This window comes from Podarcis liolepis (genome assembly GCF_965112155.1).
Source record: "Podarcis liolepis genome assembly, chromosome: 11".
NCBI classification, from domain to species: domain Eukaryota; kingdom Metazoa; phylum Chordata; class Lepidosauria; order Squamata; family Lacertidae; genus Podarcis; species Podarcis liolepis.
The window spans coordinates 34219230-34244688 of record NC_139565.1 but is presented as its reverse complement, the minus strand read 5'-3'; the positions used below and the strand labels follow the sequence as shown (position 1 = coordinate 34244688).

Below are 25459 nucleotides of genomic sequence, written 5' to 3'. Positions count from 1 at the left end.
GCAACATATTTGCAGACTTGAGGAGCCATTGAGCATAAATGGGATCCAAAACGGTTGCATTTATGCAACCATTTAACATAAATCTAGTTATATTTATATATAGAATAAATGTTATTGCTCCTGCTTACAATGAACAATTATTTCAGCCAGCCCAAGAGCTTCATATATGTGATAGGAATTCATATAAAGAACAATTAGTTATTTGACTTTCTCCTGTTTGTTAAAATCACCCACAGTAAAATAGTTTCAAATAGATTATATTCTTATCCAGGGCTGGCAGTATCCCAGGAAATAATAGTTTGGACAGGGCACTGTTAGATAATTGCTTTTGTCAATTGGGAAAACTGTAAAAATGAAATTGGAACTGTAGAAGATACACATTTTATAAAACTAGTGATGCAAATGCTAGTTTAGTAAGTATAGAATTAATATTTTTCAAATTTGAACTTATTTATTCAAAAGGTCTGGTCTCACTACTGGAAGTGATATTTTGTTATACAGTGTTGAGCAACCATTTGGACCTGGCTGAAATGGAAAATTTAGACTGCAGATGGCTTTCCAAGGCCACACACAATCCTTCATACAGGTTGATTCTCCATATATTAGACCACACTTGCTCATATAGTTGTTTGACCCAGACAGTTCACTTTTTAAATCAATGGCTACAAACATATTTCTTAAACCTCTCCTTCGCAATTTAAAAGTGAAGCTCAATGTGTGATAGTCTGTATTGCTCCTTGTCATGAAACATTTGTAATAATAGAAGACACTGAAGAGGACTGAATGCCTTAAACTGAGACGAATTAATTTTTCCCATAGTGGAAAAAAGCACACATTAACATATCAGTAAATGCCATGTCAACTCTGTTATCATATTTTTATGTTAGTTGTGTATTCCTTGTCCATAGTTCATATAAAGCAGCTACTCTTGTTTTCACTCTATCAGTTTTACATTTTGCCACCTACCATTGAGATACTACTATTGGATTATTTTATTCTTCATTAATTGTCTTTCAGACTTTCTGTCAGGAAGCAAAAATGTCCCCAAGACAAAGATTTTAGCTGATTCATTGTGCCCAGGAACACTTCAGATGCTGCATTTAAATTTTGAACATGACCTTGTAGCAACAGTGAGAAAATATCTAATGCCACAGAATAGAAAATTTTAGGCATATTTGGTTATCATAAGGTATATTTGTATTTAATGTTTCAGGGTGTTCAATTTTGTGTGGGTGTGGGTGAGATATATATATACACTCAACAGATTTATTTTAATTTCAGTATTAAAAATGCATGTCCTGAGGTGTTGTAACAGTTTAACAGTAGAGCTTTTTAACTGTAAGAATAATTATTCACGTAGAACACTGTGTGAATAATATAAATTGCATCAACCATTCCATTGTGAGGGCTTTTTGTGTTGGCTTTGTTGTGAGTATGATGCTGACCTGTAGTATGTAACCAAGAAATTTGTGAAAAACAATGGTTTTAATTACAAACTTTGATTTTAATCTAATTTATTTTTCCCCCTAAAGGCTTAGTGATGAATGCAAATTTACTGCTGATAACTTTCTCTTTCTCTTTCCCCAATATAAAGTTCAATATATCCATATTATGACCTCCAACTTTCCTTTAGTGAATCATTGTATGAAGGAACAGATTTGGGGTGGGATTCAGATTGGACATTCAACTTTGCCCAATGGGGTTTTATAGAAACTTGAGCAAAGGACTGTGGCTCCACTGGGTATCTATTCCCACTCAAGGTAGAAAGTTGACAATTGAGATTTCAATGGACACCTGACCTTGCCCAAACAAGGGGGGGTACTTAGAGGGGAGGTTAAAATGGGGTTCAGATTGACATTTGATCATTCCCAAATGATGCTTGACTTTGGATTCAAATGAGTATTTAATAGGGTCTGAGAGGTGTGGTGGTATTGTGGGCTCAGATCATAATCTGGCCTTCCCTAAATGAAAGATAGGAGTTTAGGTACACCGTTGGGCAGCTTGTTTTACCAGAAACAGAGTGATAATTTGGTGAACTTGATGGGTGCCTTCGGTTGTCCAATGGAGAAACTGATTTTTGGGATTGGGATGCATTTTTGAGATGAGTGTCTGGCACCCAAATTAAAATGAATGACCTTTTTGCAGATCAGGCTTTGGGGATTTAGACGAAAATGTGGCAATCACAAAAGGACTAGCAGAACTTTTGAGGTTCAAAAAGGGTTTTGAAGAACTCTGGCACTGCATAAAAGACAGAGGGGTAAGTTTTAGAATTCATTTGACTGTTCGGCTTTTTCCAAATTGTGGGTGACTTGGAGTTAAGGAAGTGCTAGACTTAGAGGAATGAAGTTGTGGTGGATCATCATATGGCACCTTCAGTAGTTTAACTTTAGGGCTAAGTGGGAGCTATTTCAAAATAATAGGGTGAGATTTGTATTGAATATAAGTGTAGTTCTTGTTTTGGACAAAAGAAAGGGGAATTTTGGTTATTTGGCTCGGTCCAAAGGATTCAGGTAAGTTTTAGGGTCAAGTGTCTAGATTCTCCCAGATTTGAGAAGGAACTTTTGAGGTTTGGTTGGGACTTTGGGAAATCCAGAGATGTGAACTAACTTATGGAAGCTGCCTTCATGAGAGAAATGCTTTTTGGGTCCCTTATTAATCTTGTTTCAGCTGAAGTGGGAAGAGGACATTCCCAACCCTAAAAACAGTAAACAAGCAAACAGACTCCCAGAGTACATTAATCAAAACACCTGTCAGTTCAGAGTAAAAATATAAGCTGCAGCTTCTAATTCACATTGGCAAATTGCAGTCGCTTTTTAAAAAGCTGAGTTGCAATTAAATTTACACTCAACTAGTACTGGATCACATCACAGCCCAGCCAGGGCAGCGTTTATGTGGTAGCAGAGTGCTGTGAATGACTTTCCAAGTGCTACATGTATCCTTGAAATGCTTGCTTCATTATTTTTGTAGTAATGGTACATCATCTTGTTTAATGAAGTCATGCTAGGTTTATGTAGATTCACCCTGTCCTAAGTTCTTACTTGCTGATGCAGGAGGCTTTAGATTTTGAAGTATCATTAGGGTTAATCATCTACTTTTAGATTTAAGTTGTTGTTGAGATAATGCTACTTTCCCAAGATCATCCTCAGATTTTATGCCCAAATTGAGATTGGGCCAGTGTTCTTTCCCCAATCTACTCTACCCTCTGGACATTGCTGGATAACCAACACTTAAATAATTAATCAATAATTTCTATTTAATATTTTCATATTAAAAATATAAATGTAAGTGGAAATTTTAGTCTTTGACGTAGCCACCTAGAAGATCTACCTATCACATTCTAATTTAGCATGAGTGATTTGTAGATGGATTGTGTCCAGTATGGTATGTGCTCCAGAGGGCAGGACCTGAACCAGTGAATTCAAATTACAAGAAAGGAGATTCTGACTAAAAATTAGGAAGAACTCTCTTGATAGTAAGAGCTGTTGAACAGTGGAATGGGCTGCCTTGGAAAGTAGTAGACTCTCCTTCATTGGAGGTTCTAGAAGAGAGGTTGAATGTCCATCAGTGTCAGGGATTCTTTAGCTATGATTCCTGCATTTCAGGGGGTTGGACTTGAAGACCCTTGGGGTCCCTTCTAACTCTACAATTCTATGATTCTTCAATTCTTGTATGAAGCAATGGGGAGAAAATTCAGAATGTGGTGGTGGTTTTGCACCTCCACTGGTGCCACTGAAGAGTTGGTTCTGATGGCTCTGATAGCTTGGGGTTAGAAAGGGCTGATTCCAAGCTCCAAACTAGAAAGTTACAGCATTGTCAATAACCTAACCACACATTTGTGGGTGAATTTGTTGTGCATAATGACTGCTGTGTCTTATGCTTTCTCGGCTGACATTACTGATTGCTCTGGCCTAGCTGAAAACAAGGCAAAAACATAGAAAGCAACCAACATGTTCTGCTCATGTTCTAACATGCATTATTTGGCAAAGATCTTTTAAAATGTTACATGTTAAGGGTGACTATGGCAGCCTAGAGTGTATTGACACCCCCTTACATTGCAGAGATACGTTCAACAAAAAATAAATCCATATTCAGCTATCAGCTTAATATTTGAGTTATTCTCAAACATTTAGTAGTTTCTGGCATCACTTCAGAAAGCTCCCTAAAAGTGAGGTTGAAATGTAAGACAATATTGTTGAGTCTAGGAGAGGGGAAGAAGTGCCTTGAGAGTGCCTGTTGGTTCGGTGACTCATGGAAGCCTTTTCCTTGTTAGCATTCAGTTTTTCTCCATGCATAAAAGATGCATTTTGGCTGTTCATAGAATTTGCTTTTTAGTGTGGCTTAATTTGGCAGTTGGATGCCTTCATACAACACTTCCAATCCCAACGGACTTTGTGTTGTATAAGATAGAAACTGCACTGCTGGTAAGATGATTGCAGGATCATTGTAAGCTGTGACATCAGCATGCCAAGCTTTGCTCTGACAACATAGGGGTATTCCTTTTCCTGGGATCATTTTTGCATTAATTTTTAGGTATTGAATCATGGAGCACAGGCAAACAAACACCCTGTTGACAGCCTCTCAGGGTTCATGGCAGTGTGTCTCTTGATCTAAACTTTTGTACTGTATTGCAACCTGTTGCGTATAGAAATATTGCAGTGAAGGCTAAAGGCAACACAAAATATTGTTCAGAGAGATAAAGGCAATTAGAAAAAGAAACAGTTGCTTTTGATCACTGCTCATCATCCTTTTGCCTCTGATAAACAGGTTTTGTAAGACTGTGTTGTTTCAAAACTGGTTTGTTGTTGTTTTTACCAGAGTTGGCAGTAGAAAAAATATGGAAGCTATTATGTGCTTCCATATTCCTCTAGAAAAGTTATTGTTGATTTATTCTTATTATTGTTTTGCTTATTTATATCCCATCCTTACAGAAACTAAAGGCAGCTTACAGAGAAAATAGTAACAGCTAAAAAGGGAATCATAGAATCATATAATTATAGAGTTAGAAGGGACCATGCAGGTCATCTAGTCCAACCCCCTGCAGTGAGGGGTCTTGTGCCCAATGTGGGTCTCGAACCCACAATCCTGATATTAATAGTATCATGTTCTACCTAGTGAGCTATCCCAAAAAATTAAAAACAAATAAACATTAATAGAAAATTATTTTTTAATAAAAGGGCTGGTGCTATGATCTGTATGTTTTAATAGATCATATATCTGTATGTTTTATGATCTATTAAAACATACAGATAACTAAATAAAAACAACACAGCATCAGCCCTTTCCTTACAAAAAGTTCCCAAAAGCCTGTTGGAATAAGAAAGTCTTCACTTGCTCATGGAAGGACAAGGAGCCAGACAGTCTTAACTTTTCTAGCAAGGGAGTACTACTGTCTGGGAACAGATTTATCAGAGTACACAACTGACTTCACACAGTTTCCTCTTGCTCTAATAAAATTGTTCTATGCAGATTACAGTTTCAGATCTTTTTTATACCAACAGTCCCTCATATTTCTCCCCTCATTTGGCAAAATGAATAATCTTTGACCAAGGACTGCTTCTTCCCTGACCCGTGCCCCCAATTTTGAGAGATTTACTTTTGTCTTATTTACAGTTTTAATCACATTAATCATCATAGAGCAATGGTTGGATAGAGGACTGACTTAATAGTGTAAGAATGACTTGAAGGTAGCTTCTGGTAGCATTTTGGAGAACATCTTGCAGACCTGAAGAGAACATTCAGAGGCTCAATGTGTCAATAGCCATCCTTGTAGTTTATCCCTATGATGATTGCAGAGGGACTAAGCTCCAGTTCATGCCAAACAAGAACAAATATTGTGCCTACACATTCCCTTGTCTGCTTCTCTTCTATGCCATAATAGAAAACTCCCATTATTAAACCACACTGTCCTTTTAAACCACAGTTTCCCATTAATCTGAATTGTGGTTTGATATGTTGGTTTATAGCCAGATATTAAATTACTGTGTCATGGTTAAGATGTAACAGGAAGTGGTTGTTTAATATGCATTGGGAGTTTTTTTGTTACACAAATGAGGAGGGAGTGCATATGTGCAAGGCTCATTCTTGGTCTAGTAAATTGTGGTTTATTGGACCAAGAACCTTTCATCTGAACCAAGTTATTTATTATAAGGCTGCACCATGAAGTCCCAGATTTAGAACTGAATCATCCCTTTAGGAAGCAGATCATGGTTTCCCATTATTTCACAATCATTGGCATGCTCCCATGAGGCTGCATATAATATGGTGTGGCTAAGATTACATGCTGTGAATCAGAAAGTATGTAGTTCAAAAGTCATGTAAGGCATGATTTCTGACATTCATTTGTTGAAACTAGCCACGGGTGTGTTGTTGTTTAGTCATGTCCGACTCTTCGTGACCCCATGGACCAGAGCATGCCAGGCACTCCTGTCTTCCACTGCCTCCCACAGTTTGGTCAAAGCCATGTGTATAGTTAACCACAAACCCAGGACAACACTGCATGCAAACTGGTTAACTGAAACCTGAACCAAAAGCATCTGAACTCTCCTCAGGCACCTCTTAGGAGGAGAAAACATGTGAGCCTTACTGCAGCTTGTGCACATTGCACTAAACCATGGTATAGCCATACACTTTTTGTGTGAATGCGGGCAAACAGGCTTATCCTGAAGATGTTATTGCAGTAGGACCAGAGACAGTAAGAACATAAGAAGAGTCTACTGGGTCAGGCCAATGGCCCATCTTGCACAGCATCCTGTTCTCACACTGGCCAACCAGGTTCCAGGAAGCAGGACCCAAGCTTAAGAGCACTTGCCCCTCCTATGGCTTCCAGCAACTGGTATTCAGAAGTGTTACTGCCTCCGACCATGTAGGAAGATCATAGCCATTATGACTAGGAGCCCTTACCTTCCATGAAGTTGTCCAATTCTCTTCTAAAGCCATCCAAGTTGGTGGCCATCACTGTCTCCTGCGGAAACAAGTTCCATAATTTAACTATGTGCTGCATGAAGAAGTACTTTTTAAAAATCTGCCCTGAATCTGCCAACATTCAGCTTCATTGGATGTCCATGAGTTCTAGTGTTAGGAGAGAGGAAGGTCACCTCTTACTTGCCTTTTCTGTAAGCTAAAAAATCCCGAACACTGCAGCCTTTCTTCATAGGGGAAACACTCCACCCCCTTGATCATATCGGTTGTCCTTTTCTGAACCTTTTCCAACTCTACAGTATCCTTTTTGAGGTAAGGCGAACAGAATGGTATACAGTATTTCAAATGCTGTTGCACCATAGAGTTGTAGTACAAATGTAATATTAAGTGAAATTCATTTTCCTACAATGAAGATTCTGTATAGCTCCCTTAAAACACTAAAGCTTTTGTCTTCTGCGTAGCAACCAACTGAGCCTCAAAGAATATGCCAGACCTGCCCTGGAACTTGCTGGAGAGAACATAGTTCCCTCTGTGTCCCCACCCTGACTTTATGCTAGGTAAAGTTGCAAGCTATTCTGAAATAAATATTTTGTTGAAATTACATTTGCCACAAAAATTAACCGTAGCCAATTGTTTCTGCAAAACATTTATGTTTAGAACTTATTTAAGGCAAAGCATTCCTCTCACTGGATCATCTATAAGTTGTCAGTGAAACATTTTCTTTTATTTTTTAATGTGGAGGGGATGCGATTAATGCTTACCATAATATTATCCAGAATTTGGTTAGGATTTCCCATAAAGCTGTTAAATTGTAGAAGAACGATTATGGTGAATTCATGCAGATGCTCATGTTTGTAATTAGTATAAAGCTTCCTTGCTTCTTTCCACTTATTGTCATAGGAGTACATAGAAATTTAAGATGCAGTCTTATTTCTTTGGCAAAAGAAAAATAGAAGCTTTTACAGGAAGCTTGAGGATTTTGGAAATGTCAGGCTTTCAACATTCCATATTTCTTTTTTGTTACAGGAAGGTTTTTTCCCCCTTATTATGGAGCTCTGTTTCCACTTCTCAAATAATTTTAAGCATTATTTGGTGTTGAGAGAGAATTTTCTCTCATATCAATTTGGGGTAAGGCATTGTCTTTCCTTATAGCATGTTTGCCTTATTTGCTTGAGCCATTTGGATTTGTTTTACCAAACTATTCCTTGCCTGCAGGGTTTTTCATTCTCGCTCTGTGTTTGTGGCATACTGTAATGTGGTATGTGGTCTGGATGTGGATTAATATCTGGTAGAAGATCCTGCCTTAAAGTATGATTTGGGGCTTTGAGTTCTTTCCAGTCTCATGATTTCATGTTTTAGAGCTGAAACCGAACTGTAATCGTCATTGCCTTCCTGGCCTATGTGGTCTAGTGGTTATTCAGTCTGAAGGAAACTCTGTTCACGTGCCAAGAATTGCTGTTCTCCCAATGCCATTCTCCATGTCTTTTGACAGCCGTAAGTGTTGGGGGTAGGTGGTATTGTGAGGTGGTCTGATCCTAGAAAATTATATGTAATTGACCACATATGTTTAACTGCTGGATTCCATAGGGGAGGATTAGACACAACTCAGTAAGTTATGCTAAAAAGCCAAAGTAAGCTTGAATATATTAGACTCGTGGGGACTTCAAGCAACAAGGGTGAATTCAGGATTAATAAAGAACACCTGGGAGGTGGAAACTTATGGTAGAGATAAAATCAAACCAAGCAGACAAGCCCCAGCAGCACCCTTACATTAAACTAATTTCAGTTCTTTATTTGTTTAACTTTGTACTGATGTAGTCTTCCATGTTCGTTTGATCTGGTACTCCATTTGCCCAAGGTGAAGCGCACCTTTGTAATTGTATAATTTGGGGTGTAAAAAGGGCAATATTTCACACAGAAGTTTAAAATATGCAAAGCCTTGTGGGAAGTCATTGTTGGTAACACAAAATTACTGATTTGTGCTCTCCAGAGTAGGAAACCTAAAATAAAAGCATACAGCCTATTTAATGGATGCATCTTCTTCTTGAGACTTTCCTAGACAATTATTTATTGCATGGGGATTGCACCATACTCCACATTAAGGAATTTGGAGTTTAGGGATCCAATACTTATCTTCCTAAAACATAACAGATTAGTGCTACTTTAGTGTTCCCTTGTTGTTGTTGTTTAGTCGTGTCCGACTCTTCGTGACCCCATGGACCAAAGCACGCCAGGCACTCCTGTCTTCCACTGCCTCCTGCTGTTTGGTCAAACTCACGCTGGTAGCTTCGAGAACACTATCCAGCCATCTCATCCTCTGTCGTCCCCTTTTCCTTTTGCCCTCTATCTTTCCCAACGTCAGGGTCTTTTCCATGGAGTCTTCTCTTCTCATGAAGTGGTCAAAGTACTGGAGTCTCATTAGCACTAATGGTTTGCATTCACTTTTTCTTTACATCTTTCAGATCCAATAGCTTTTCAGATAATCATACTAGAAACTTTGTGCCTCTCCTGACTTTCTGTTGATGGGATCAAGACTTGACTCTGCAATATGAATTTTGAAGGGAGTTACAGTTAGCAGTAGGAGAGCAAGGGAGTTTGTTGAAGAGGTGTAGGAAGGACTGCAGTCTTGCAAATACATCCATGCCATATCACCCTATTCCACTATCACTTTTTCATACTGTTAAAATGCCTGCAAGCTGGATCTGCAATGCTGGAGAATCTTGCTTCAGAAAGGATCTGGACCAAGCTTTGTGTGACATTTGAGGATGGGGAAGAAAAGTTGCAGCCTCTTTTTTGTAACAGTTGCCTTCCTTGTTTGACCACAACATCTGTCGGCCTACCTCTTCCTCAAGAATAGCCTTTGCTCACTTTGTGTTCTGCCTTCACCTGGACCAGTCAATGCCAAAGTCAAGTTAATGACTTCTGCTAACAGTTGAACTTTGTGTGAAGGGTCTTGTTGGAAGAGCTTTTTGTGAAGACAAAAATCCTTTGTTTGCAAAAAGAGAAATGTATATGTTGTATTAACTTTTCTCTCTCACCCCCCCCCTAACAATTCTAATATAGTGTTAAAGGGAACAGAACTGATAACATTTTGGAAGCAGGCATAATACTTTTTTTAAGAAAACAACCCACCCGATGATTGACAGATTTTGCTTGTGAGAATGCATTTGTAAAGTAACTTGTATCATTAATTAGATGGCAACTACTTGTCTTTTTATTATTAAGCATATATTGCACTAGGTATAGTGCTTTAAAGCATCTGCTCCGTACTCCATTATGATAGCACAAAAATGCATTTACGTGAGTGTAATAAAATAACAGATGCTTCCTGATGACAACTTCCCAATTTGTTTAGGAAACAGTCAGTCCCAGATTCAGTTTTCCTATGCAGTGTGGCAGCCATGCAAGTGAAATTATCATGGAGAAGAAAATAAGTGGGGAAAATCAAGTGATTGTGTGCTGTTTTTCTAGAAAATATTAGTTCCTGTTGAATTAAATTAAGTTAAATCCTGTTTTGAAACAGTTGAATATAATAACTTTCTACTCACCATTCTGCAAGCAAATCTTTTGATAACAGACTTTAGTTCTGCCTTCATAAAACCAGTCAAAAACAGTGCAAGTTACATTAATGCAACCAGCATAATGCAAAATGAATTGAGCAGTAATAGAACTATTTTTTTGTACTGCATTGTTTCAGTTGCATTTATTAGAGTAGTTAATTGTTTGTTATGACACATCCATTTATTTATACTATTTCAGTTTCAATATTTTAGACTGCCTTTCAGGGGTACCCTTTCAAAGGCAGCACACAATATTAAATACCATTTAAAAAGAAACCATAAAATTATCAAAAATTAAGGTGACCTCCAGTTATGATTACTCAGTTGCCTAACACACTTCACTTGCACAACAGAGAACAGGAATAAATCTCCTAAGAGATTTCCTTCCTGTAGCCCCCCTCAAATCATGAAGGGCAAAAGACTGAAGTGGAGAGCTTCTTCTGCTGAGGAAGGCCTCCCATGCTGTTTGGAATGCTCAACTTCCTTATTGAATCCAACTTTGTCATCTCAGTGGACTTAAGTTAGTCAAGCCTATTGATTTCATTGGATCTGCCCTAAGGCTGACTTAGCTGAATTAAACACCATGAGTTGAATTCAATGATGCGCTATTAACAATAAAAACAGATTGCATTGTCTTTCAAAATTAAAATATTCTGCTGTGTCAGCATTGGTGAAGAGGACAGAGGGGTTCCTCATAGGAATGTTTTGTAATTGTGGACTATCACTCCTGCTCCAAGTAGTTTGCACAGCAGGAGAGACTAAAAAGCAGAAACTAGTTGGTATAATATACCTGAAGGCATGGGACTTGGTTTACCATAACCAGTTGGTCACTTTTATGTGCACCTGGCACAGCTGTGGTGTGCCAGCATGGAAGGAAAAGGAAGGGCTATTTTAATTACCAAATAGGGCCTCTTTATACTTTGCTTTTAGGACATGAGGCAGAATCATGTCCAAAGAAATGTATCCTATGGTGTATTATACATTTCTTAGTGATGAGAAAAAAAATTCCTTGTTTCTTTGCTACTTAATGTGATTGCTAATCATTATAGCTAAAGCTAGGATAATTTGTTTTAAAAGCACAATTTATTTTCCTTTGCACATAATACTAAACAGAATAATCTCTCAGATTTTGTGGTCTTTTCATTCACAGGGAGCGTCAAATACTGTAAAGGGTGTATTAAGGTGACTTAAAATGAACTTCTGTTAGAACATGGCTCAGCTTCAGAAAATGATGCTATCAACATTTACAGAGACCAAAGTTGACTTCCCCTTGGTAAATTCTTTTCATCCACCCTATTGGAAGTACAGAGAAAAATATTACACATGAGCACTCAAGCCTTTATGTCATGCATCCTGTTACTACTGTTTACCAAATAAAAAGGGATTAGAGCTGGCCTTAAGAAGGATTCAGAAGTCCTTGTATGTTTATAGATCACAGATATAGCAAGCCATCATATTTCTAGAAACAAGGCAGGCAAAAATGAGAGCTCTGAATATCTAGTAAAAACCAGGTATGTTTTCTCTATAAAAAGGCATGTTGTGTTATAGTTGTCTATTGAACAGGTTTTCATCTTTTAAAAAATTGCTTCAGAATCATTCTAGAAAATACTGCTGTTCTGTTTTTCCAATAATTATCTTGACTATTTTAAATCGTATACTGGTTTTATTTTCTGAATAAGATCAGGCTGTTGGCTACTACCAAGTTGGAACATAATGTTAAGTGTTTAGTCAAGTTTAACACAAGTCTACCATCTTTAACATGATCCGTTCTGGCATTTTTCTAATGTAGGAGGAAGAATTAAAGTTCATTAACAACCTGAGAGGCATATGATACCGCCAACTGTGTTCTTAGGGAAGCTGTTTTTTCAGCCATTCAGCCATTCAGTACTTCACCCAGAAAAATCAGTAAAGTGAATTTTGAACTCACAGCTGGTTGTCACCAAGTGCACCTACAAATTCTATGGCTGTATAAGGCATGAGTTTGGAAGCATGCCATTACTCAGCTTGTGCGCACATATGCACGTTTTTCTGGCAGGCGTGCTGCCTTTATACTGTGAATGCATCAGTTGTGTTATCTTGACAAATATGTTCCAGTATTTCCTTTTAGTTCACTCCATGAAGCATGTTTTTTAAAAAGAAAAAAGAGAAGTTAATGGCCTCATTTCCAAAGCCTTTGAACACCAGTACTTGCCAGTAAATTAATTTGTTAATTGTGATCTTTTGGGAGGGTTTAATAAACACCTCTGCATTAGGCTCCACCTCCCTTGTAGCTTAGATATTTTCACCATATCATTATTTACTCCTACTTCAGTAATGGTCTCCTTTTAGTCAGTTTAAGAGCTCTGTTTTCAATAACATGGTTGCAAAGGTTTATAAACTACCCAAAAATAAATAAAAAATCAGTAGTGCAATATAGTAGCAAGAACAGAATTGGAGGGATTGTGTGGATTTTTCTTCTCTTCAAAAATTGCACCAAGCTGTTTATTTTATATATGAACAATGATAGCAGTGCTCAAATGCCTTCTGTGAAATATGCTAATATTTGGAATTTTTAGTATCTTTTCAGCTTTAAGTGAGAATATCATACCTTGAGTACAATATTGTGTTATTTATAAATGGAACATTTTTTTAAAAAAGTTATTACCCCAACACACCAATACTCCCCCCAGATTGTGAATTAAACAACTCACGTTTATTTATTTTTGGGATGAGGGATGTTAAATTTCATTTTCTTTCAGTTGTGTTGCTTTTCTTTATTTTTGTATGACATTAAAGTATATGTTCTTTAATAATATTTTTTTTAAAATGAAAAAAAGCATCAAGCCTACTGTCTCTTTCAATCTTGACATTGGCATTTGTTCCACATAAATTGAATTATATAGGAAATTATCTGAGGTTAGTTTACAATTCAGATTGACTGGAAGATCATCAGCAGTAACTGTAATATTTCACAAAACTAAATTGGTATGTTGACAAAATGGGTGGAATGTATCCATGCAGAATATAGACAGTGGTAAAGCTGTTTGATAATAACTTGTCCATCTACCCAGCCTAATTCACCATGCCACCGCAAAGTTGCTTAAACCAGGTTTAGTAGCAAAACATGGTGCAAGCTGGAAGTGTCATAAAAATCATACAATTGCTTCAACATGTGTTGATTTCTGTGTGGGTTTGCCTGTGTGAATTGACCCAGGCTAGATTTATATAACAGTTCCCTCAGCTGGTGCATTTGCACTGCACTGACCTTACCACCACCTCTTCCTCTCCATCCCAGTATGCAGCAGCAGCATAGGCAACTGGGGAGGTTAGTGCTGGCACCCTCCCTGCCATCTGCAAGTGCTTACAGTAAAGTACATCGATTATCCTTTCTTGGGTTAGAAATAACATTATAGGTGAAACAGACATAATAGGGAATTGGTGTAGCATCATGGCTAAGAAACTGAACTTTGAATCAGGAAGTCCCATATTTAAATCTCAGCTCTGGTACGAGCTCACTAGACAGTCTTGGGCAAGCTGTTCTGTATTAGCTTCAGTCGTCCTGTCTGCATTCTGGGAGATAATAATAATGAATTTCTCCTACAATTTTGTTGTAAGGGGTGCAATTAGATAATGCACATGAATCACTCTGGATGCCTGAATGTGTTTAACAATTGCAGATTATTAATTTGGAAGTGACCTGCTCAATTCATACATGCCCTTTCCATAGTTGAGTTCTGAAGGGCGGAGTAAGTTTTAGAAGTTTTCTCTAGGAACTTGCCTATGATACCATTAAGAAACCTTTCTCTCATTAAAAAATATTGTATTTTAATTAATAAGTCAACAAGTAAAGAGATAAAGATACATGTGAAAGTTTTAAAAAGGAAGGCAGCCGGAAGAATGTGAAGTGATTGCTAAAATTGAATTGAATTGATATTTATTACGGCCATTGGCCCGTCACACGACAGTTTCCCATACCAACATAATGTACTTAAACCTCCAAATTTAAAACCGCCAAAACTTACAAAAACAGACAAGAACCAAAGCAAAAAAAAAAAAAAAAAAAAAGACCACATCATACATTACATTACAATAAATTTGCAGATTGCTAAAATGATAATCTTATGATAAGGCAGGTGACAGCATGGTGATAGCATTTATGATTATTTAAGGTATTTATTCATTTGTATTTCATTCCCATTCTCTCTGGTTGTGTCCACTGTTAATGTTTGTTTCAGGAATGTCTAGATGACTCTCAAGTGGCTGGAAACTCTGCAGCATCTGAAGTGATTCGCTATGAATATCATGTTTTGTACTCCTGCAGCTATCAAGCTCCTGTACTTTATTTCAGGGCATGTTTTTTAGGTAAGATGTCCTCTTCATGAAACAATTATTAAAAAGCAAAACGTGCACATGGAGTATTTATGAGACATAGAAATTGTATTGGATTAGCAGGAAAATAAAAGGATGAAAAAATATTAGCGTATGGTGGTTGCTGTTGTATATATTTCAGATTCTGTAAATATCAGTATCCTGGGGCAGATGATATCATCTCAGCCTGAATAAGTTTGATCTTAAAAGTCCTGGCAGCAAGCCTATGGTTAACTAAACCTGCTGGCAATTTCTTTTAAAAAAAGAAAAGAAAAATCTACTGTGTCAGACTCAGAAATGGGGCCAACTTCTGAAAAGATGCCCTTGAATATGTACTTATCCAGAATTTTCATTTTAAATTAATAATGTATTCTGGCTGAGAATGATTAAATAGAGAACACCCCTTACTTTATCATGTTTCAACAATTACAATAATAATTTTAAAGCTCTTTGTGCCAAAAGTTAGCTTTATGTATTTTCATTGGCATACATTGCTTTTGGTATTTTCTTTTCAATCTTTGTTGCAACCAATGTTCCACTGCTGCTTCCCTTACTTTGTCAGGAAGGTGGAACACTGCCTCCTCCAAGGCCACTGTTAGTAATGCTTACTTAATTAGCAGGCATAGAGTGATCATACTTGTAGCAGTGTCTATATGCTACTCTGCTCTGCCCAAGGAGTCTGTACCTGAGGCCAGGGAGTTGGAATCCTGAGGTCATTTTCTAAACTTAGTCTCCTGTATAGCAGTATCAGTAGCTTTTGTGTTTGGAATGATCTGTTAGCTTTATCTAGATGAACACATCTGAATGTTGCTAGTGATATCTTTTTCTTTTTAATTAAAAAGTAGCTTAAGCTGCTTTGAATGTGTTTGGTAGATTTAATCACTCGCTGCCTTATATTGTTTAATGGCTTTTAATTTTGCCATGTTAGCATTTTAACCAGCTCTTTGGATGTAAAATGGAAGAACAAATTCTCTGACTCCTCTGGTAAAAGGGATTTTAATCTGAGGTTCATTTTCACGCAAATGACAATTCAGGGTATATTTTCAAGTTAGGATGTAGGGAATTGGGGACATATATCAGGCTCCATTCCTAGTAATAGTTCCCTAATTCACACATAGCACACTGCAATTATATACGTGCTTGTGGTTATTGCAAACATTTAACAAAGTAGCAATACACTGTTGTTTAACTTGTCTGCAAATGGCAGGATAAAGAAAATCTTGCTGCCCAAGTCACTTAGTGTTTTCAAAATATACAGTAGGCACATTAATTTATTTGTAGTGTGATATAATGTCATCATATTTGTATTAGATGGAACAATAGCATATACCTTTTAGAAGCAAGTGGGGAGTTTGGGAATGGTGATGCTGCAGGTAAAGGAAGTAGGGCAGTTCTCCCCCCACCTTTTTTTTTTTTTACAGTACTGTATTTTCACATAATTAGTATTCACTATAAGCAGTTAATCACCAGAGAAGAGCTCCCAGAGACAAAACAAGTTGTTTAGCTTGTCAGCATCAGGGAATCGGAGGTGTTGAAACATGACTCCTTATAGCTGGAAGTGGATATTACAGAAGCTGATGGATGATCTAATGCACAATCTTTGTATTGTGTGCCAACAGCTCCCCTTGCAGTACAGAGTTTTAATTGTTCCTGCAAGTATAATTATACATTTTAGCACTCTTCTTGGGAGTTTTTCACAATAGAAAATAATGACTTTTGGAGGATTTCTACAATAAACTAGGGCCTCCTTATATCTTTTTAGCAGCCCCCTTCTGACCTAAATAGTGTAGCATATCCCAATTTAACAGATCTTTCCATCCGATCTTAGGTGTCCTTTATATGTAGCAGCAGTGGTGTTGGAGCTGCCTTACCATGGGCAAAAAATCCGCCTTGAGCACCATTAGGTGGGGCACAAATACACACACATGCCGCACACACACACACGTCACATCACATCACATATTAGCAGAGTGAGTTGTGCAGATTGTTTCCTTGAAGATACTGCCTGACTGAGATCAGGGTCAACCATTATTTGTTACAATTTTGCAAGGCACTTTAGGGATAGATTCGGACAGAGCTGGACACCATGATTAGAGCAAGTCCTACAGAGGCATCCAAAACACTGACTGTTCTATCTGTAAATCAGTTTTGATTATTGCACTACTTAAAGGGATCTCCCTGGATCCAAAAATATCACTGAGTGGCAAGTATCCCATTTGGGGGCAATTTAGTTAAGAGGGAGATGGTTGTCCCGTTTCAGAGGAGGAAACTGATTAACTAGACCCATTTCAGTTCAAACTCTGACCCAGTCATGATACTGAAATTGTGTTTGTTGCCCCGGTTGATTATATTTGCTAGGAGGAGGAGTGTGACCCTGCTTGTTGACCACAGTATCCTTCTGAAACGGCTCTGAGAAGTGGTGGTTAGAGGTACCAAGTTATGATAGTTCCACTAGCACCTTTGAGGCCATTCCCAGAAAGTAGTTATGAAGGACTCTTGTTCAGTGCCACTGAAGTCCTCTGCTGTCCCACAGAGTTCCGTGTTGCCCCCTCCCCATTTAGTATCTGTTTGAAGCTTCTGGGAGCTGTCATCGGGAAATTGGGAATGAGCTGTCACCAATATGCAGATGACACCCAGATTTCTCTTTCTGTTCCACCTGCATCAGGAAATATTATTTACTTGCACCCCAATCCTGTGTATGTTGGTGTGTCAGACTTGAGTCATTAGTATAAAATTGTGGTGTGTGACATTGCAAAAGCCAGGTTTAGGATTGTGTTGTTAGTGTATAGTGTATATTAAAACTCACACACAAACACACACACATTTTTGAGCATTTCTAAAACATATACTTCAATCATTAATGTTAAACAATAAATAAAACCAACAGAAAACATAATATTTAAAATTTTAAACATTTTGGAATGTGTCTATGCTAGAGAGAAAACAATACATTATTTTTCTCTTGGTTGTATTTTTACCACTTGCATACATAATGCTGCTTCTGGTTGCATGATTCATGTTGCATCATCTGTATGGTTGTGATTTTCTGGCAGCAGTGTCCTATGAGCAATTTCTGGTGAAGTGTATCGGCTTAGCTGCTGACAACAGATAAATTAGAAATGTGATACTGGTAGTGTATCAAGAGGCAATCCTAGTTTTAACAAGGAAGCATGTTTAGCAGGGCGACATGCATAGCATTTCATCCTAAATTCATTTGGCATAAGATGAGCTTTCTGTGTAGACTTCCCTGCACCTGTCCATTTTTGTGACTTTTCAGCTCATGTATATGCACCAAAATAGAAGTGTATGTAAACATCATGTCTAAATTTCCAACATAGAAAACATAGCACGTGAGGATTCATAATCTTCAAAACTATTGTTGCTGGAACATTTGCCTCTGTATGACAACTGAGGAAGGGTAATAGTCAATGAGAATATTATTTTATAACAACTTCAGTAAGTGCAATCACATCTCTGTGAAATGCTAAGTGATAAAGCTTTGATCTCTGAAAGAGGCAAAACTCACCCCAAATTCACACTATTCTTTATAAATTAAAAACCTAAATGAAGCTTAATTCTTAGTGAGAATTCAGAAGCCTGAAATTTTCCCTTTTATATTTATAAATAAAATGATTTTTTTTTCTTTTTACCATTTATTTGTATCATGGTTAGTGTTGCTGGTGTGACCCATTTTAAGTCCAACACAGCAATCCAGGTGTGGGTGTCAGCCTAGTAGAGTAAGACCTTCTGATCTAGATATTATTATGGGATTAGAGGAAACAACATAAAGTGCAATTTGTGGTTTCTGAGGACCAACAAATTGAATTTAAGACATGGTCAGGTATGTATATTACAGCATAGATTATTTTATGTATTTATGTGTGGTTATATCTATAAGGTTTTTTACCTTAATACTCTCTTTACAGTGATTAAACAGTGAACATTTGAAAGAATAGCAATTCAAATATGAAATTTTAATTATGTGTTGACAAATTAATATAGTAATAAGAGATTGTCATACTTATCTAAGCAAAAAATCCTTACATAACATCCAGAAGCAGCAGACATATGGAGGAGGGGAATTCCACAGCAGGAATCTGCTTGCTCTTTGTGTGCTCTCCAGTACTAAAAACCACACAAAGGAGATCACCAGGAACCTTTTCAATTGCATTTCCTCTATGTGTGGTAACTTAGGGCATGCTCCAACCGCCTCATTAGTAGTTGTGGCTTGTGTATCATTTTATCACATAATGCAATAAAATCCTATTTCCCTACATAGATATAGTTGACTTTGCTTGCTCACCATTTTATTTTCCTACATTGAAGTTACCACTGGTAAGATGTCAACAGAGAAGTTTGTCTTCCATTTTGAGTGTGCTCAACAAAAATAAGATAAAACTGAATCTGATGGCAACAGGATTTTGGATTGTATCTAAACATGACATTCAAATGTTAATTGGACGAATAAATCTTGTTTATTTCACGGACATGAAAATGTCAGTGGAATAAAACTATTTATCACAGGATAATGGCCTCCTGACACCTGATAAATGCCAAGATAATGATACTTATTGAAAAAGCATCAAAATAGTCTCTCATTTGTCAAAAACAAATACTTGGGCAAAGATCATATGTTTCTTTTCAATACAGTAACTTCATTCTGTTATAAAACCTCAGCAGCTATCCAGGATACAAGAGTAAGCACCAATCAATATTGCATGGTGAGGACTCTGAAGAGGGCAGTTATTCTGCTACGTGGACATGACAGCTACAAAACACTCAGCAGGGTTGGGCTGTGTTCCATCACACACACACACACACCCAGCCACATACACAAACATCACAGATGTTGCTGTGGCATCTTTTAAAGGAAATAGAATTTTCTCTGTGTTTTCTGTTTTTGCTTTTGAATTATCTGCATTTCGTGTGTGTATGTGGAGATACATATATTACAATTATTATTTTTTTCCCAGATGGAAGACCTTTAACTCTGGATGAAATATGGAAAGGTGTACATGAATGCTACAGGGAGCAGCTCTGGCAGGGCCCCTGGGATACCATTACACAACAGGTTAGAGGCTTCTTCCACCTATTACTTCATTACAGCATGGAATTAATTTAGTTGAATAACGGATATCAGTATCCCAAACTACACCTTTATTAGTCCAGAAAAAGGGATCAACCCTAAAAAGCCCATTTGCTAAATATGAGAGATATTAATAGCAATAAAATATGAAATAATTATACCGTCTTTTTTACATGGATTTTAAGCACAACTAGCTATAGATGATTCCTATTTTTTTGTTACTACTGAAAATCTTTCTGCAAACCAGATGGAGGTGAAGTTCTGAAATAGATAATTCACCTCTTTCTATGAGCCAATGTAAGTGGAACAATTCCCAGTTCCATTTTGAATAAAAATAGTCGTTCAGGAGAAGCATTTCTAATGCTATATTTAAAGGGACAAGAAATGTGTGTCACAGGCTCACTCTGGACCTGCCCTTCTATACAATAGAAATTCAGATTAATTTCTGTTGTAGTTGACAAGCACCTACAATTGTGTTGCTGTAAATAGAACTTTTCAGCTAACTGAAAAAGAAGGGGAAACAAATTCTGGCTGAGGCCATTGCTGTGGTATAATAAGCATGCATTAATCCAGCCTTACTTGGTTCTATTAGAACAGTGGTTTTCAACCAGTGTGCTGTGGCACCCTAGGGTGCCTTGAATGATGGTTATAAGTGCCGCAGGCAACACTGGCCTCTGTCCCTCCTTCTTTCCCTCCCTCCTCTGATGTCCTCTCGTGTCTCTGCCTCTCAAAGCTTTGCACAGCTGTTTGTTGCCTCAGCCCTGAGTACAAGCTCCACAGGCGAATGGTGCCTCTGGGGCTGGCCAGGGGGTGCTGGTTGTCAGGAACTGAGGAGCCTCGGAGTAAGCAAGCAAGGGAGCCCAGCCAGCTAGTCCACCAGCCCTTGCTCTTGGGGATGGATGGACAAATGGGAGGCTAGGCACTGACCACTGGTCTTTTTTGTGCTAGCTGTGTGAAATGACTGCCTGGTATCTGAGTGTCCAAAACTGAAGGGAAGCCTTTCCACAGTGGCGCCCACTGCTGCCTCCCAAGGTGAGTAAGATGGTGGCCTCATGTTCACCTTTGGCCAGTCTCTATTGGGCCACTAAGGCTGGGGGCATCCTCTGTGAGAGGAGGCACCTCTCTTTGGAGTGGGGGGGGGGCAGCTCAGAGACCAAGGGTGGCAGCAGTGGCTGCCCAGAGGACTCGCAAGGACAGGGGAGAGGAGAGGAGGCTGAGGGAACACTCCACAAGGGAGGGTGTTCAAAAAAGGGTGAGAGCTGCCAGCTTTGCAGGCAAGGGGTGACATAACTGGGCTCCTGAGCCCCACAGGGGCACTGCAGAAAGAATGTAGTTGGTCAAGGGAACCGTGGACTCAGAAAGGTTGAAAACCTCTGTATTAGAAGGTAACCGTTATCATAAATGCAGAATTTTCCTTTGTAGAAGTTCTGTAAAATTAAGATGCAATTATTCTAAGATATGTATGTATTTTGCAAAACTTGGAAACTAGGGCATTTTCAGACTGCCACTGTTTTGTGAATGGGATTCAGTTATATAGCAGCACATTCAAGCTGCACAGTTGGTGAATTTTGCACGCTTGCGCAACTAACCCCCCCCCCCCGCCCAAACTTGGATCTTTTTTTCTTCAGTAAGGTAAATGATGGGGCAATACACTGTAAAGTGTGGATAATTACTCAACACAATGTCAACACAATGTCATATAACCTCCCCAGAAACAAAAATCAGTTCATCAGACAGTTGACATCAAAGAACATCCCTGCACATTTGTGCAACCAAATCAGGATAAATGTTCAGTTAGCAAGTCATCTGGAAGCAACCATAGACATATTTAAAGGACTTTGTTGGAAAGATTGGAGAGACATTGATTCAAGCGTAGGGTAAAAGGTATAATCCTTAATGAGCCTCCTTCTCACACACCCCCTTCCTCTCATTTGCCTCTGAAAAGCCTGTCTTGGAAGGGAGTCTACAGCAGGCTTTACCACAAGTAGTGGGGGAGAAATTCTCCTTGCTGGGTTTAATCACATCCTGTCGAAAGTGCTTATATGCTAAAATCAGGTGCTTTTAACTCTTGCCTATTCTTTGACTTGGAAAACTTCCCCTTGAACTTTGTGTAGGGGGTGGTTGTATTTTCTCAGTGTGGAGAAAATACTTCTCTCTGATTGGTGGAAATTGATGGTGCTGCCATAGACATTGGGGAGGTTTCTGGAAGTGCTGCAACATTCTGCATGGTTTGGTATTCTCCCATTGCTTTCTTTGCTTGGTGCCTGATAGTGCACAAATAAGCTTGGTTGAGGTTATTCCAGCATGTACTAGCTGGTGTGGTGGCACAATTGAATCGCCACTATTAAGAAGCATGGGGAGAAGACACAGAGTTCATAGGGAATTTATAAGATGGGTAACCTCAAAATGAATATTACCTTGAGGGTGGGGATATGGAAGATGCAGAATTGAAGACATGTTGAATAAAATGAAAACAGTTGATTTGAGGAAGGCATCTCTTAATTATGTCAAGTGTTCACCGTGATATAGGCAGTAACCAATTTGACACGTTTAGCTTTGTAATGTGTTGTCAAAATGGATCAGCGCAGTTTTGAGGAGAGAGAGGCACCATGAGATATCTATATTTATGAGCTGAAATCACCAATTTGCTCTACACAGATTCAGAAACTATTCAGATAATAAAAAACTTAGATGTAAATTAAAACTAATTCTAGATAATCCAGCCTTTGTAAAAGAGATTTCTGTGGTTAAAATTTACAATAATGTAATAAATAATAATGCAATAAAAATACAAAATATGTCTGCTTTCATTTGGCAACTAGAAAACCTATTTGATTTCTTTTTCATTCACTTTCACATAGATACAGAATAAATGCCCCGGTACCCCTGGCTTCTACACCTAAGAATAGTTGTAATAAACTTTTCCTTGAGTAAATAGAGTTCTGAGCAAATGAGCTCATACTCACTAAGGCTTAATCAATAATGGGATATATAATTGAATACACAAAGCTAGTGGTTGAGTAAGCTAATGAGAATGAACAGCTTGAGCCTTTAAATCATCAAGTTGCCAAGAAAAAAAATACAGAATCATAGAACCATTTCACATCTTTGACAAGACTATTGAATTCCTTCAGTGTGATCATCCTTAGACTTATATGTGCCCTCAGTTGCATAGAAATAATACAGTATGTGAATCAGACACACAACCTGGTTATATAAGATAGGTACAAAGGGAACTGTATTCTGTAATAGTTAATTATTATAGGTTTATAATATACCTTCCTTTTTCCATTTCTCCCCACATTTTCACTTTTTATTTTTATTCTATATTGTTTGTTTTAAGTGTTGTTTAAAAAATGAAATAAAAAGAAAAGTAATACATACACAATCTGGATGGTAGTCTAGGCTAATACTTGGAAATATACATCCCTAACTTGATGGCTACATTCTGTAAAGTAAGGGTGTTTAGGATTATAGCCCAAGTTTAAGGACTGTGGATTATGTGATCTTGGTAGCCTTCTTTTGAGCCTCTAAGAACATGAATTTCTGCAGTCCTGTATATATTCTTCTAATTCATACCAGGGTACTTTCAGGTGGTCACAGGTATAAGCAACCTATAAGGTAGCATTTTAGTGAGAATTTGGTGGTGGCATCAAATGTTTGTTCTAGATGGAAGTATTTGTGCATAGGTAGTCTGTCTGTCTAAGGAAGTGGTGTGTTCTAATGTTCCAATGTTACATAGGGTTATATTTCCTTTAAGGAATAGGTTTGCATTTGAGGGATCCATTTCTATCACTTTGAGTCCTTTTGTGTGGTGTACACTTCACTGGCTTAGGCAAGTATACCAGATGAGTATGTATAATTATTTCACCCCAGAAACTCCCAATTTTCTTGTATGTATGTCAACCATACATGCATGGTTTATGATGCTGGCTTGTTTTAAATCAACCATTAAGATTCACCATGGTTCATTCTCATTTGAAAGTAGCTAGAATCACCAATACCCCTAAGTTTATGATAGCCTCTACTTGTATGAACAATATGTATAATAATTGTTAGAATTAGCTTTTAAAGCACCTTATGATCCTTAAAATTGATTGTACAAAAGGATTATGCCTAACAAGTGATTTTTCTAAATGATTTAACAGATCTGATGAGCGTATATAATTCCAAGCAGAATCACTTTTTATATTGCCTGATCTAGTTAAGCTGAGGTACATGGACTCAAATGTGATTTAGCCCATAATGTGTAGGTTTCAGTGGCATGCATCCAAATACTTTGGCTGAAAGTATTTTGCATTATGCATTGCAAATAGCATAATAATTGAAGTAGCAATGGAAAAGAAAAAGAAAAAGATACACAGTTTATATATGATGGTGTTTAGACTTCTGTTGGATGGTTCTACTGGTAAGCTGTGTTAAAGGGATTTATAGAACCTTTTTTCTGTTCTCTAATTCTTTGATTGTAACTCTTACCCTGGCAGTAGCTGCAATCCTTAAATGGAGCGGGAGGAATCAACTGGATCAAGAATGATCAGTGATGAACCCAGACTGCAAGACTGAGCCATGTGCCCCTTAAACCGGGGCTGTTAGTGGAACCATTTAACAGAACCATTTAACATACCTGAATTTTAAGAGAATTTGCAGAATATGTATAGTATTTCCATACACATACCACATACCGAGAGAAAAAGTTAGGTCGTAGAATCATAGAATTGTAGAGTTGGAAAGGGTCATCTAGTCCAATCCCCTGCAATGCAGAAATCTCAACTAAAGCATCCATGACAGATGGATCCAAAGTCTACTTAAAAGCATCCAATGAAGGAGAGTTCACCACCTCCTGAGGGAGTCTGTTCCACTGTCAAACAGGTCTTGCTGTTCGAAAGTTTTTAGTCAGAAACTCCTTTCTTGTAACTTGAAGCCATTGGTACAGGTCCTATCCTCCACAACAGGAGAAAGTAAATTTGCTCCATCTTCCATGTGACAGCCCTTTAGATATTTGAAGTTGGCTGCATCTGGCTGTTAACCAGAAAGTTGGTGTTTTGAGCCCACCCAGTGGACAGGATTCCTGCATTGCAGGGGGCTGAACCTGAGGGTCCCTGTCAACTTTATGATTCTTTGATTCTGTCTCCTCTCCCCACTTTTCCAGGCTAAATATACCCAATTCTCTCAACTGTTCCTCAAAAGGCTTGGCTTCCAGACTGTTTATCATCTTGGTCGCTCTCCTTTGCACACATCCCAGCTTGTATCCTTCTTAAATTGTGGTAGAACTGGACACAGTATTCTAGTATGGTTTGATTTTGACATTTATTTTGTAGCCAAGAGGGCAACAGCATTATTACACAGAAAAGGCTTGCTTACATTAGAAGTGCTTGAGGATTTCATTTGGCCAACATTTTTTTTAGTGAACTAGCTTGATTCACATCACATCTAATATGTACAGTTTTACTTGTACTTTTTGTACTTCTCTGTGTCACACTACTTACCTCAAAAAAGTACCAAAATGTGTACAAAATAAATTGGTTGATAAATAGGTTCAAAATGTAAG

The 25459-nt window shown here is 37.9% G+C and overlaps 1 protein-coding gene across 5 annotated transcripts in view; it reads left to right on the top strand.

The window, feature by feature from the left end:
* ATG10 (autophagy related 10) overlaps positions 1–25459 on the top strand; it is a 105551-nt gene that overhangs the window by 54279 nt on the left and 25813 nt on the right. For 3 of the 5 annotated variants that reach the window (XM_083465531.1, XM_083465527.1, XM_083465530.1), the window contains exons 4-5: positions 14693–14819; positions 19799–19896. In XM_083465531.1, the coding sequence (XP_083321657.1) occupies positions 14693–14819; positions 19799–19896 (225 nt within the window). Of the gene's footprint in view, positions 1–14692; positions 14820–19798; positions 19897–20859; positions 20944–25459 lie in introns of all 5 variants that reach the window. The other 2 variants (XM_083465528.1, XM_083465529.1) reach the window with 1 other exon arrangement.